General features: G+C 47.7%; 1 protein-coding gene across 10 annotated transcripts in view; it reads right to left on the bottom strand.

Moving 5' to 3' along the window:
* Positions 1–14,427, bottom strand: part of LOC138521950 (uncharacterized) — an 872,547-nt gene that overhangs the window by 218,537 nt on the left and 639,583 nt on the right. For all 10 annotated transcript variants that reach the window (XR_011283186.1, XR_011283187.1, XR_011283188.1 and 7 more), the window contains one exon: positions 4,647–4,719. Coding sequence is in view for 2 of the 10 variants with exons in the window: in XM_069635129.1 (XP_069491230.1) it covers positions 4,706–4,719 (14 nt within the window). In the remaining 8 variants the exon portion in view is untranslated. The remainder of the gene's footprint in view (positions 1–4,646; positions 4,720–14,427) is intronic.

The following is a 14,427-nucleotide window of genomic DNA, read 5'->3' as shown; positions in this document are numbered from 1 at the left end:
TTTGTTTTTTATGCCTGGAGTTGGATTGGATGGATGATTTAGGAGTGGGCGTAATGCTGGTACACGGGCTGAAGACGTGAGGATAGCTGGGCGTAGAGTTGTGAGAAACGGCTGTGCGGGAACCTAATCTGAGGTTTTTGTGTGATGTTGGAATGTGGTGAGAGGAGATGGTCTTGGGTAGAGTGTGCGTCCTCAGTCTGCACAGTCTGGTGCAACTATTAGGTACAGAGGTGAGAGGATGCGTGATGTCGGGACTAGAGTGAGTAGGTGTGGAGTTGGTGTTCGATGGCATCATGATGCTGGAGCTAATTAGGCAGGAGGGTAGATACTGTCTTCCGTATATTGCTGTGGCGAGGAGTGTGCCTATGAAGAGTAGTGTATTCATCTGGTGATGCATCCCTGATAACTTGCTGGAATACCTGGTTCTGAACGTACAGAGAGGCAGGATGGAGCAGCAGTGGTTCTGATAGGGCGAGGCGCACACTGCCTAAGGGATATCAGAAGGCAGAAATATGCTTAAAACATTCAATGTCTACAAGTACTGAGGCATTTTAAATATTGAACAGGAGACTTGAGCATTGCATTGCGACATGTGCATAAGTCGTAGGCATAAGGTAATGGTACATAGAGTAGCTTAATAAGATAGGAATGTGTTGTGTTTTACGATATTCAGTTTCTGTGGGCAATGCGGATCAGTATTGGTTTGAAGTGTTCTACTCACGTAGCCTTCGAGTCCAGGGAGAGCCTCAGTGAAGGAGTGCTGGCTCTGTGACTCCAGAGGCGAACAGGGGCAAACAGGAAGGGCCTTCCTCGGTTGGGCCGGCTTCCGCCTGCTGGCGAGCTTCCTGGCAAGAAAAACGAGTCGTGTTGCTAGGCAATGCAATACACATCAATGGCGGCGGCCATTTTGGGAGGCTCTTTCGGCGGCATGCAGGCAATGGGCTTCGGGTGCCTGAAGAAATGCATGGCGCACTCGTGGGTAAGGGACTCAGCGCTGTAGATGTGTGCACGGCTGCTCCTGCAGACCGTGTTTTAGGTAGACGGTCGATGGGGGGGGGGGGAGGGGAGAGGCATCAAGGCTGGATCATCCCGGTGCGAGGAGGGCTCCTGCCCTGTAGATTGGCTACCTTTATTTAATGGATTTTGGAACCTTGTGACTAATACCCAGATCCATATTTGAGGCTCCTTTAAAACTGAACAAGCGCGGATGCTTCCGGGTCCCTAGCGATTGGTCGGCGCTGACATCAGCCCTCGCGTTCGTAGTGGCAATGAGGTCAAGCAGTGGGCGTGGTGGGCGCGTGAAATCATCCAGTTAGCGGCGGGAAGATGGCGGAGGCTGAAGCCAGAGGGGGCGGCGATGGAAGAACCATTGCTGAACCTGGCCCTCCTAACCAGTTACTGCTCGCAGTGTTTGGGGAGCTGAACGGGGCAGACAGGCTATGGGAGGCAGCAGTGCGGGAACTGTGGAGAGGTGAGGGGCGTGGTTGCAGAAAAAGGTAAGTAACTGGCAATACAAGGGTAACAATAGGTAACTGGCAGCCAAGGCACCCACAAACCTACTCACCTAGCACCTTTGTGGGATTTTGTGAAGCCGTTCAGAGCTTGCTGGCCACAGCCCACAATCTGCAGTCCACAAGAACACAGTAAGACACTCCCAACTCGCTGCGCGAGGGGTTGGGAGTTTTAACAGCTTCACAGCCTCCAATCCACTGCGATGGAAATAAGAAACGGGAGGTCCATACAGTAACACACTCCAAATCACTTCAGAATTATTGCTGTGGGGGTTGGGGAATGTGTTGCCATCTGTATTTTCTTAATTTTTTGATTTTGTGTTGTTTATGAAAACTAATAAAGAGTTAATAAAAAAGGTTGTTCTCAAGGAGAAAAGGGGGATACCATTTCTCACCCGATGGAGTCGTGACATTTCCCAGGAGGTCATCTCCTCACATGTGTTCCTCCCTCATATTGTCGCTGCCATGGTCAGGATCAGGTGGCGGCTGCCGTCCCCATGCCACATGAGAGTAGGTCACCGATGGATATTCTGTGATGACTCCACCGAATTCATCACACTACTTAGAATTGCTATTCTAATGCTACAGAGACTAACCTTGTAACAAAGGCATTCACTAAACACCAAAAGCCTTAGGGCCTCATTACGAGGTTGGAGGTAACCATGATGCTATTAGCACCATGGCTACCCCCTTACCGCATTCCAGGTCCGGGTTCTCAAAATAGGGATTTACCGGGTCATTCCAACCTTGGAGGACCCGGTAAGTCCCCATTCTGAGAACCATTCCCCATTCCCATTCGAGCCCCCATAGGGCTCAATGGGAATGGAGCTAATAGCGGGCCCGTTATTATCTCCCTGGTCCCTTAGCGGCTCCCGCTAAGGGCGCATGGTAAAACCAGGCGCCCATAGCGGGACCTGCTAAGGGACCTCAGAATATGGAGGTAAGGGATTACTGGCACCGGCACCCTTACTGGTGCCGGTAATCCCTTACCGCCAACCTCATAATGAGGCCCTTAGTCTGATACTGAGCGCATACAATATTTGTGCTGTGCACCCTGTAGTTGATGCATATATAGGCAGTGTCAATCCATGAGTGCATGACTGAAAGTAGATCTATGCATAAGATGCCTCCTCAAAGTGTGAATGTATGACTGTGATATGGAATCAGGGCAGCATGCATAAGCAATGCAGAGACTGAACATGCATTGAGTGACTAGATGTCTGAAATCTCAGTGCTATGAATCGAAGCACAGTGCGTTATTTTGCAGGCAAAACCAAACAGTCTTGCTTAGCCATTTTACGCTGCCACCTATCCCAAATTTAATTAAAAAAGATGCTGAATCCCCTTTCAAGGGTTTCTTATTCCTCTGACTAATCAGTTCAAGTATCTTAGGGATTGTCGAACATGATGATCTACTTCATCAGTTTCAAAACCTTTGTGGAGGACATTGGGTGCTTGCAACTCCTTTGACAATGTTTGGAAACCTGCATCTTGACAACAACTCATCTTCTGGTGGCCTACTCTGGTTTTGGAAATTCAACAACATGTCTATGTTGGCCATATTTACGCTTAGTACAGGGACTCATGCCACCAAACTGAATGACTTTTCTTCAACAACCATGTCTCACCGTGTCCATAGATTCTATTGGAGTACTCCACAGGAGCCACTGTTTCAGGGCAATCATAGTAGTCCTAGACCACCTCTCTCGAACGGCCCCCTTCATTCCCCTAAAAAGGTTTACCATTGGAAGACAGACATAGTAGCCACATTATCTTCCTTCAGCAAGTAGTTATACCTCCTGGGATTCCATCAGAGATCATCTTTGATAGTGGGAGCCAATACTTGTACTAGTTATGGAGAGCATTCCATTCCTCCTTAGGAGTGGACGCACTGCTGCCCACAAATCACCCACAGACAACCCAAATAGTGCCAGAAAGATGATTTTAGTAAAGGAACACCACTTGCACCTGAAGAAAATCCTGCATCAATTTAAAGAAAAGTATGTCCAAGCAAGACAATGATATCAAGAATACATGCAGATGACCACACAAGTCCCAGTCCCACCTTTGACACTCACATAAGAAGTTTGCCTATCTATAACATGTTTACATCTTACAGGACCATGGAAATTCTACCCATAGTACATCAAGCCAATTAAAATCACTGGGCCTAAGTTCGGTGGTGCGATAAAATGCAGCAGTAATATTGCATACTGCTGCATTACTGCACCGCCCAACTACTTGTTTGGGGGTAAGGTGGTGGAAAAACTTCCAGTAAGAAGCTGGAGGTATTTCCCCCACCTTGCTGCCCAAAATTGGCTAATTTGGCGCTATTACCACCAAAATCCCCCATGCAGTCCAATGGACTCCAATTAATGGGGACTAACACCGCCTACTGCCACTTGTAATCAGGTGGTAATGGTAATAGAGTTTGGCGGTATCTCAGTGAATTTACCACCAAAATAACTCCAAACTCGTAATGAGGCCCTCTTTTGGCAGGATCAATAACCACCAAGATTTAATTACTCCCTTTCCTTAAGATCCTTTTGGTGTTCCATGTGTCACGTCTGAAATCAGTACTGCCACAGAGGTAGCTCCTTCCTTTTCCACCTGTACCAACCTCATATAAGTGAGAACGAGAATGCATAGCTTAAACCACCCTAGATCCAAAGAAACTCAGGTGAAACACGTGTTACTTCGTAGACAGAATGTTTTATGAGCCAGAAGAATGCTCTGGGAACTAGGGTCTTACATTCATGCACATAGATTAGCATGATACTTCCATGCCCAAAGCCCAGACAAACCAGGTTCCAGGAAGGAGAGGACACATCGGAGAGGGAGTACTGTCGTGACCACCACTACCCTTGTGGTCACTTCTCCTGCAGCATCTGCCAATGCAGGCCCATTCACATATCTATGGCCTGCAGGCGTTGCACCCATAGCACGTCTTTAGGGTCCTCACTAGAAGGGACAAGGCCCAGAGATCAAATTACCTGATGATAGTAGCATTGTAAGGCAAAAAGAATGAAAGACTACATATTCCAGATTTCCTGTTAATCCTATGAGTCTGGGTCAGCTTGAAATATAATTCCCCAAAAGCTTGTTATCAGACGTTTCAGTTTCTTTACTACTTACCTGGACCTGCACCTGCGCTCCGTCTGGATTCTTGGTGTTTCTCTTCAGATCCTCTGCGGCTAATTCCAGCATCCTAGAAGAACAAAAAACAGTTCAGCGTTCAGTTTTTATCAGTGCTTGGACACATCTAGAATTGAGTTTTAACAGCGCTTGGACAAATGTTATTTGAGGAATAACTGACCCAGCAATCTCTGTCACCACCCAAAAGAGGATTCAGCCCCTTAAGACCATGTAGGGATACATTTATGTTATGTTAGTGGTTTTTATAAAGCATGTGTATGCCAGAGGCATCATGGCACTAAGGGAGCAGCAGTAACAGAAGGACCTAGAACAGCAGGGTTTTTAGGAGTCAGCAGGAGCCTAATTGGTCAGCAGTTGCCCGGAGTGACAGAGGCGAATCGTTCCACAATTTGGCCACTAAGACTGAAAACGAGCGGCCACACATCCGAGCCCGTCGAAACTGAGGGATGACAAGAAACCGGCATCACCTGACCTCAGACGATGGCCAGGTTGATAGTGTTGAAATTTCTCCTGCAAAAATTCTGCTCCTGCTCCATAATAGGCACAATACAGAGGGATTTGAAAATAATCCACTTATGAACTGGTAGTAAATGGAGTGAGCACAGAACCAGGGAGATATTTGGACCATAAGGGGTATTGGTAGCAATATGTGCTGCGTGATTTTGCAGTAATTGCAACTGGTCAAGGATGTAAGCCAGTTGGTCCAAAAAAAGAGTTGCAGTAGTCGAGCCAGCTCAGCACGAGGGAGGAGACCACAAGAGGACGATGTTCAGTAGGGTGGAAAGGCAGAACTTTCCTTAATACCCTTAGCTGAAAGTAGCCCACTTTACACATCGAGCTGACTTGGGCTGCAGTTGATAGAGGTCTGAAAACATGAAGCCCAGATTTCTGACTAAAGTGACAGGTGGGGGACAGGGGCCAAGCTCCGTCTTGTCCCCATTAAGCTTCAGCCAATTGCTACCCATCCAATTCCCCACTGCCGCCAAACAACCCCTACACTGAGACGCGGTGTCCGGCTGAGCCATGTCAAGCCGGACAATGATTTAAGTGTCATCAGAATAGGAGTAAGAGCAGAAGCCGTGGTAACAAATGAGCAGCAAAAGAGGCTGAATATAGATGTTAACTAATGCAGGGAGCAAGCAGAGCCCTGGGGGACACCACAAGAAAGAGTGCTGGATTGAGAAAGACACGGTGCAAGAGAGAATCTGTGTCCTATCTGTGAAAAAAGATACAAACCAAGAGACAACCTGGCCAGAGAGACCAGCCATGGAGAGACGGTGGTCAAATCAAAACACCCATGGCCCCCAGAGGTCATCCATGACCGAAACCAGAACACTTTCAGTGCCTCGGCCAGGGCACAACCCTGATTGAAAAAAAACAAGGAATTTGAATCGTTGAAGAAAAGATGTGAGAAGTGGGGAAATCAAGGAGGATCCTAGAAGTTTCATAAGAAATGGGAGAAGTGAGATAAGATGAAAGTTGGCAAAGATAGAGAGGACCAGAGAGGATTTCTTCAGTAAGGGAATAACGTGAGATTACTTTCAGTCTATTGGGATAAAGCCAGACAAACAGGATTGATTGACTGCCAGGCAGACCCAGGGAGCAATATGATCTATAATCTTCTGGAGGGTGCCTAAAGCAATAGCACCTGAGGGGGAGACAGATTAAGGTGCTTGGTAGCACTTACAATATCAGTTGGAGTAAACAGCGGGAAGGTAGACCACCTTTCAGTGTCATTAGCGGAAAGGGGCAACAAATTCCTATTACCATGTGGCAGTCTAGTGGCTGCGATTGACGTTTGTATCTTGCTGACCTTGGTGACAAAAAAGTCAGCCAAGGAGTCACACAGTGCTTGTGACGGGGTGATGCCTGAACTCATTCTGTCTTAGTAGAAAGAGAATGTATCAAAGAAAAAAGTTCCTTAGGTTTGTTCAATGCACCTTCCACTTAACTAGTGTAAACAATAGTGTTGGCAAGGCGGATCCCCGGTGATAAGCATTAGAGCGGCATCTGAATAGTAGTCCACCTTCCACAGTATAACATACAGAAAGTTGCACTTTTGCGGAAACTGGAACATTGAGAAATTCACCAAAAAGCAGGCTCTTAGTGCTGATCATTCACACAGCAGATACCTTGGCATCACGGACATGGTACTGTCATGGCTTACCTCTTTCCTCTCTAACATACCCTCCCAGGTGCAAACGGGTCCTTTTCTCTCCTCCACCTCACTCTATACCTGTGGCATTCCTCAGGGATCTATTGTATCGCCATGGCTCTTCAACATCTACCTGGCCACTCTAGTGCACCTGATCTCCTTCTACTCCTCTCATTTCCAGTGTTATGCAGACGATACAACTCTCTTTCCGGCTGCCTTCCCCTACCTCCTCCTCATCCGCTTCCTCCCACATACCTAACTGCCTGACTGCTATTCAGGCATGGTGCTCTGCCAATGATCTCTGCCTCAATGCCAGTAAGACAGAGATCCTCCTCATTGGGATGCCTGCTCCTAGTCTCCCCATCACTCTCTGGCTAGACTCCTTGGGTCCACTCGCCTCACCCACTTGTAGAGGCAAAAAACCTTGGGATCATCTTTGAATTCTCTCTCGCCTTCTCCCCACACATCACAGACCTTGCCAGGAAGTCAGATTTTCAGCTTCATCTCCTCAGGGGCATTCTACCTTTCCTCACCTTCCCCCAGAAGCTCAATGTCACAAGAGCCCTGGTTCTCTCTAGGCTTGGGTACTGCAATAGCCTCTTCCTCAACCGTCCACTCTCCTCCCTTCGCCCCCTCCAACTAATCCAGAATAGGACTGCGAAATGTATCCTTTGCCTCAAGCCCAAGGACCGCATCTCTCGAGCCCTAAAATCTCTCCACTGGCTACCGGTGACTGTGAGGATATGATATGAATGATATGGCATTTGTAACGCGCCTATACACAAGTGTTTCAAGGCGCAATGAGGCAAGGGAGGGGGAACAAAGGGAGGACGGACAAACGATCCTACTAGGCCAGGTGTCATTCAGATCGCGCAAGTGCGTGGGAATGGGGCAGGGGCAGTGCAGTACGTGGTACAGGATAATAATTAGCAACGGCCAGCAAGTGCATGGGTAAGTGCGGACAACAGGTGTCGAGGGCAGGTAGGGGGACTGTAAGGATACAGAAACAGTCCCCAAGTGCGGGTGTTGCCTGGTGGGCAGTGCAGGTGTGGGACGCTGGTGGGGGAGGACATGGCCAGAGATCGGGGGTGTCCAGGTAGCCAGTGCAGTTCCCGTTACAGCCAGGAGGTCAGCAGAGGAGAGAAGGAGAAAAAGCAGAAGCAAAGAGAAAGGTTTTGAGGTGCTTCCGGAACCAGAGATGGTTCTTCTCAAGTTTAAAAGGAGGCTGTTCCAGAGGGAGGCACCAGCCGAAGAAAGAGATCTACTGCTAACTTGTTGCTTGGAGAAGCGACTGACCCTGAGGGAGTTGGAGGCGGAGGAGCGAAGAGCTCGAGAAGGAAGATATTTAGGAAGAGAGAGTTGAAGGTATTGAGGTCCCAGACCCCAGAAGGCCTTGTGGACGATGCAGAGGGTTTTGAACTTAATCCTTGCAGCCACTGGGACACATTGCAGAGATTTCAGTCCTGGAGAGATACGATCCCTGGGCTTGAGGCCAAGGACAAATGTCGTAGTTCTGTTCTGAATAAGTTACAGAGGGTGGAGAGTAGAAGCAGGCAGATTAAGAAAGAGGCTGTTGCAATAGACCAGCCTAGTGTGACTTCTTAGAGACGTCAGAGACGCGAGGAGAGAAGGAGAGTGTGACGTCAAAGATGACCCCGAGGTTTTTAGCCTTGCAGGTGGGAGCCGGAAGAGGGCCAAGAAAGGGCAGCCAGAGAGCTACAGGAAAGGAGGGAGCGGACATGCCGATGAGGAGAATCTCAGTTGTACTTGCATTAAGGCAGAGGTCATTGGCGGCACATAACTCCTGGATAGCAGACAGACACTTGGAGATGAGGAAGTAGAGGAGGAGGCTGAGGGTAACCTGAAGATGAGCTGGGTGTCATCCACATAGCACTGAAAGGTGGGGCAGAGAGCAGCGATGCGGTGGGCAAGGAGTGCCAGGTATTGGTTGAACAGCCAGGGAGAGAGGTTAGAGCCCTGGGAGACACCGGAGAGAGCAAGGAAGATATCAGAGAGGAAAGAACCAAGTTGGACCTGGGAGGGTCGGAGAGGAAAGAAGTCTGCCATGCCAGAGCCTGACAAGTGATACCCAGGTTATCACGGAGATGGCTGAGCAGGATGGCATGGTTGACAGTGTCAAAGACAGAAGAGAGATCAAGTAGGATGAGGACGCAAGGGGTGTTAGAGTCAAGGTTGGAGAGCAGGTCCTCACGGATGTTCAGAAGAGCAGTTTCTGTGCTTCTGGCAGCTCTGAAGTCAGACTGATGGTCATGAAGACAACCAACAGATATGGTGTGGAGATTAAGCTGGGATATGTCCAGTTTCTCCAGAAGCTTACCCAGGAAAGGAGTGATGGAGATTGAGCGATCGTTAGCCGGGCAGGAGGGATCAGCAGAGGGTTTCTTAAGAAGAGGGTGCACAAAGGAGTGCTTCAGGAGGGATGGGAAGACTCCAGTGGTGAAGGAGTGATTGCAGAAATCAGCCAGGGCAGGAGCCAGGGAGTCAATGTGGTCCTTGATAGTTTTGGAAGAACAGGAGTGAACCTGTTTCAACAAGACTTTCATAGATCGGACTTGTCTAGAAACCGTGTCTGCGGAGAACAGGGGAAAGGCAGAGAAGAAGGGAGGAGAGGTGACTACAGAAGGACCAGCGGAAGAGCAAGGAGTGGTGGGAGGGTGCCGACGGCCGGAGAGGGCAGGATGTCCTGGGTTTTAGAGATGAAGTGAGAAGCCAGTGCCGTACAGCGGGCCTGGGAGGGGACAGGAGAGGTAGAGACTGTGGTAGGATTGGCCAGTTCAGTCGAGTTGTTAGATGCCGCAGAGACGTAGGCTTAGATATGAGCTCTCTTCTTGGATAGGACAGAGAGCCGGTATTGCCTTTGCAGCAGGCCAGTTTGTCAGAGGATGTACATGAAGCACGCCATTTCCTCTCAGCCACCCTACACTTGCGTTTTAGGGTGACAAGGTCTGAGTCGTGCCAGGAGTTGCACTTGGATTTGGGCTTCAGGTGGATTCTCATGACAGGGGCAAGGATATCAAGAGTATCAGATATAGGGCTGTGTCAGGATGAGAGTCAGCCAAAGGGGGATCAAGGGTGAGAAGGTGGCGGCAAAAGCCTCAGCTGACACGCGCTTCATGGGTCGGATGACCGAGAAGGTGGGTTACAGTGATGGAAGTGGCTTGGCCTGAGGGCTAGGGAGGGTGAGCAGGGATCAAATTCAAAACCATTTCCATCATCCACAAGGCTGTCTGGGGACTGGGACCTCTCTAAATACAGCCTTCTCTCCCAAAATACCTCACAGACAGAGTCCTTCGGTCTTCTGGCTCCAACTCTCTGCAGATCAAACGTTTCTCCAATCAGAGAGTGGGAGGTAGATCCCTTTTCTCGGTTGGCTCCTCCCTTTGGAACAGCCTCCCTCCCCCCTCAGACATGAGACGGATCTTAACAAGTTCTGGAAACTTCTCAAGACCTTTCTTTTCTCCACTTCCTTCCCTCTCCACCTGCTACTGAGACTGGGGCCTCGTCCCTTCAGAGTTATACAAGGACCCGACCACCCCCACCATCCTTTGCCAGCACTTTCCCTCAGGCTCCCTTTCACCGACAATCACTTCTTAGTCCTCCCTATACACTGTACTCTTCCCCCACCCCTCTTTCCCCTGGCACTGGCCGCCTTGGCCTGACCAGCACTTGCCCACCCACACCCGTGGGGGTATCCCACTCCTGCACTTCTCCCTCAACCTCCCCACCCCCTTGCACTTTTCACCTTGTCATGCACTTGCACAGTAGGATTGTCACAAGGCAAATATAACTGTCCTTTATTGTTGTATTCTTATTTCCCATGTTCCCCCTTTCCCCCATCTTGTCTTGTGGTGCCTGGAAACACCTGTGTATAGGCGCCATACAAATGTCCAATAAAATAAATATGCGTGCAAGAGGCCTGGAATATCTGGTCTGCACTCTTTTGTCTGGAACCCCTACCACTCAAATGGCCTACATAAAAAAAATATCAGGCTTTGGGTTAAACAATGCCACCAGCAAGTAATAAGGCAAACCTTTTCACTGAAGACAGCACAGTAATATACAGTGATGCGTGATGATTTGTCCAGGATCGCTGTATCATCTGCTAGTAAAGCCAGGATATGAGCTGTGAAGGCATCATGAACCAAGACACAGACAACAGATTCAAAGTTCGAACAACAGTTATTTTATTAACTCAAATGTCAGGATGGTTGAAGACCTATCCTAAGGTGGGATTTCCCTACCTAAAGAAACTAAGGAAGTCTGAGTCAGAAAGTTCAACTTAAAAGTCTGTCTGTGTCCAAACCTATACTTGCCCTCACAACTAAAGCTAACCAATGTGCAGGGATGTCCGCAATAAAAGAAATTGTGTTCCAAACAAAGTTCTGAGCTCTTCCAGCTCCTGGATTACTCTTCAGCTGCCCTTCTCCAAGTTCAATAAAGTTCCACAAAAGTCTTAGGATTCCCTTTCCCAAATTCAAGACAGTTACCCAAAACCTCAGTGTTCCTTTCCCCAAGTTCAAGATAGATCCCCAAAACCTTGGGGTTACCTTCCCCAAGTTCAAGGCATTCACCTTGACCTTATTCTCAATCTTTCAATAATCAAAAAAAGCTCAGGCTAATTTTATACTCCTTCTGGTTTCTTAACAGCTCAATCAGATTGCTTTCTTCTGCTGCACTTCAGTAATTTCTTTAGCTTTCACAGTTGGGGTTCCCTGGTCTAGGCACAGTTGTCAGACCACACAGTCCACCCATTACAGGCCGCAAAACCAGGAACCCTAGGCTCTCTAGCCCACACAGGTTCATCTGTATTTATACCCGTGCACTGGTTCACACTCGGCTTCTCTTTGTCAGCCCCTTGGCTTTACAACAGTGTGTTCTTTCCTCAGCCAGTCTCTTGGCCTTGCCACAATGCATTTTCATATATAGTTCACTTCGTGGTGGTTTGGTTCCTTCACCACCTTGCTTTCATGCTCTCTCACAATCTTCCATATTTGCTTTCCTTTGAGCTTGATATGCCTTGTGCTGCAGTTAGGCAACATTTTCAATTCACACACACTTGTCATCAAGGCACATTGTTGCCAAAACTTTCCTTTAGTTCGGTATTCAATCGTCACTTTTCACTCTGCGGCTTGCATATTATATTGTCCTTGTATTTTCCTTACAACCCGTTGCTTTTGGCTAATTTCTACTGACGTATGCTTTGTCATTCATTCTGCATCGAATTCTGCTTTTCCACTCAGCCCCAGGAGTGCCCTGATTTGAGTGCTCTTCCCACTACACTCACTGGTCCCTGGTGTCTCCTCCGGGCAGCTGTGCCTTCGGTTTCGGCTCCGCTGACAAGTTTAATTTCACACGCAAGCCCTGCTCGCACATCACTTTCTCTTCAGGTCTCGCCAGCAGCTCTGCTCTCTCTCCGCAGATGCTGTCAGACCTCTTTTCTCTTTCTTCTGTGTCCGCAGCTCCTGCTACCATCGGTGCTCCCATACCTGTGTCCTTCTTGCGGCCCACTTGGCGCTGGAAACCACGGTTCGCTGGGGTCGTCTGCCAGCGTATTAGAAATCTGCCTACAATTCCAGTATTTCTTTGGATCTAGGCCAGGTTTTATTTAACAGTGGAGTCACCACTCCTTTTTTTAGGGACCATGGGAACCTTACCCTTACTTTCTCTAAACGTGGCATTAATTAAACGTGTCAAAAAGGGTATAAGCTATTCTCTATCCTCCAAGATGATTTTCGAGGGGCGGGTCCTCCGATACAGGCCGATGGCCTCATGGATTTCAGGGGTTTAAAGGAAAATATGGGTTGCTCCAACATAGCTGCTTTCTTCTTATTCTCTGTCCATGCCTCTAAATCAACCCATCCCTTATTGAGGGCAATATTAATATGAGCTTTTTTGATCTTGTCCGAAAAGGCTTTCTGAATATTTTGACAGTCTATATTGGAGGACATCATTTCATACATCGCAGCTTTAGCTTTTTCTAAGTCTTTCAAAATCTCAGTTTCCTGGAATCAATTTTTGAACTAGCGATTTGACAATCAAAATAGTTTTTCTTAGCCAGGAAGATTTCTGCACAATACATTTTCTCTAGAGCTTTCCATATATCTTTATTAGCCTGTGAGGGATTTTTACCCCAAAGTCTTTCTGCCTTTCGCTTCTCTTTCTTTTGATTGGCCAATGATGTTGTATACTACTTCTGGTTATTGGCTTTCTCTCTAAAGATTATGGTTTTGATAGGAACTACCTGATTTAGAAGATTGGTCATCACCTTATCATTTTCTGCTACTAGAAAATTGGGTGAGTCTAGGGCTGAGGTAGTCCTCATAAAACAGGCAAGACTAGTCGCAAAGTTCTCCTCATTTAATAACAAATAAACAAAGAAATGATCAGACCAGATACGAGGTCTGACAATCAGGGGAGGTAAAAACAGATTTTTACTAGCGACCCAGTCCAAGATGTTCCCTGCGTGGGGTCCTTATTATGGATCTTAAAACCACGTGTGATGAAGTGGTGGGCCAAACACGTGGCATCCATATCTTCAAGGTTATTATACCATTTATTGAAGTCTCGAAGTACTAAGGTCGCATTACTGGGTTTATTCAAGGACAACACATGAGTTCATCAGAAAAAGATGGCATATCATTAGGGGGTTGGTAGAGCAGAACAATATTCATGCAATTGTTCGGGGTGGGAGTAACCTTTATAAGCATGATTTCACAATTGTTGCAACCAATAGGTGGCTGAAAAAAATGAAGGTTCTCACAGACCACTATTGCTACTCCTTCCCCACATCTCTATTGTGTCCATAAAACATATATCCTGGCGGCATGACAAGGTGTATGTTCGGGCCACTAGAATCGTGCATCTACGGCTCGGTTAAACACATGATGTCAATCTGCTGGTCCACAATGTACTCTCCTACATTTATGGCATTCTTATCTAGAGATCTGGTATTAAGTAACGTTATCTTGACAGGCACAATAGGACTCATCCTCTGTAGTCTTGTCTCTCCAATCATCACACTAGTAGAGTCTTTACCCCAACCCGTAGGGTTGGTGGGTTCGATCACTGGCACTGCCCCGTAAGTACAGTACTACTTTGGTTACCCAGAAGAATAAATAAGTCCCCTCAAAACGTGCCAGGGGAAATCTAGCACGTAAAGGGCCCTATACACTAAGGCCCGTATCAGGATTATATAAAACTAGAGGGGGACTGTCACCAACAGTGAAGGATAAATGGAGTTTGCACCCACTTGGCCACAGAGTAGCATACAACAGAGCAGGAAAGGACAGCTCTGGCACATCCTGCGCAGATTGCTAGTCCCTGACGCACCTGACAGCTATAGAAATAGGCGCATTACAATCGGATTACAATTCCACTCGGGATTGTAGTTTGCTGCGCAAAGTGTTACAAAGTCCGAGCAGAGGAGGACCACAGTGCAGTAGGACAGATGAGGCCACTTTATTAAGGTTTAGGGAGGCTGGTGGGGAAAATAAACAAATAGTGAGCAATAGGGCCTCATTACGAGTCCGGCGGTAACCGAGGTGGTAAAACCACCTGGTTACTGCCGGACTCGTATTACCATTC

The sequence above is a fragment of the Ambystoma mexicanum genome, chromosome 13 (assembly GCF_040938575.1).
Source record: "Ambystoma mexicanum isolate Mex_15411 chromosome 13, UKY_AmexF1_1, whole genome shotgun sequence".
In the NCBI taxonomy this organism is placed as follows: Eukaryota; Metazoa; Chordata; class Amphibia; order Caudata; family Ambystomatidae; genus Ambystoma; species Ambystoma mexicanum.
Note: the sequence above shows the minus strand (reverse complement) of the source record. Positions and strands in the feature narration are given on the sequence as shown.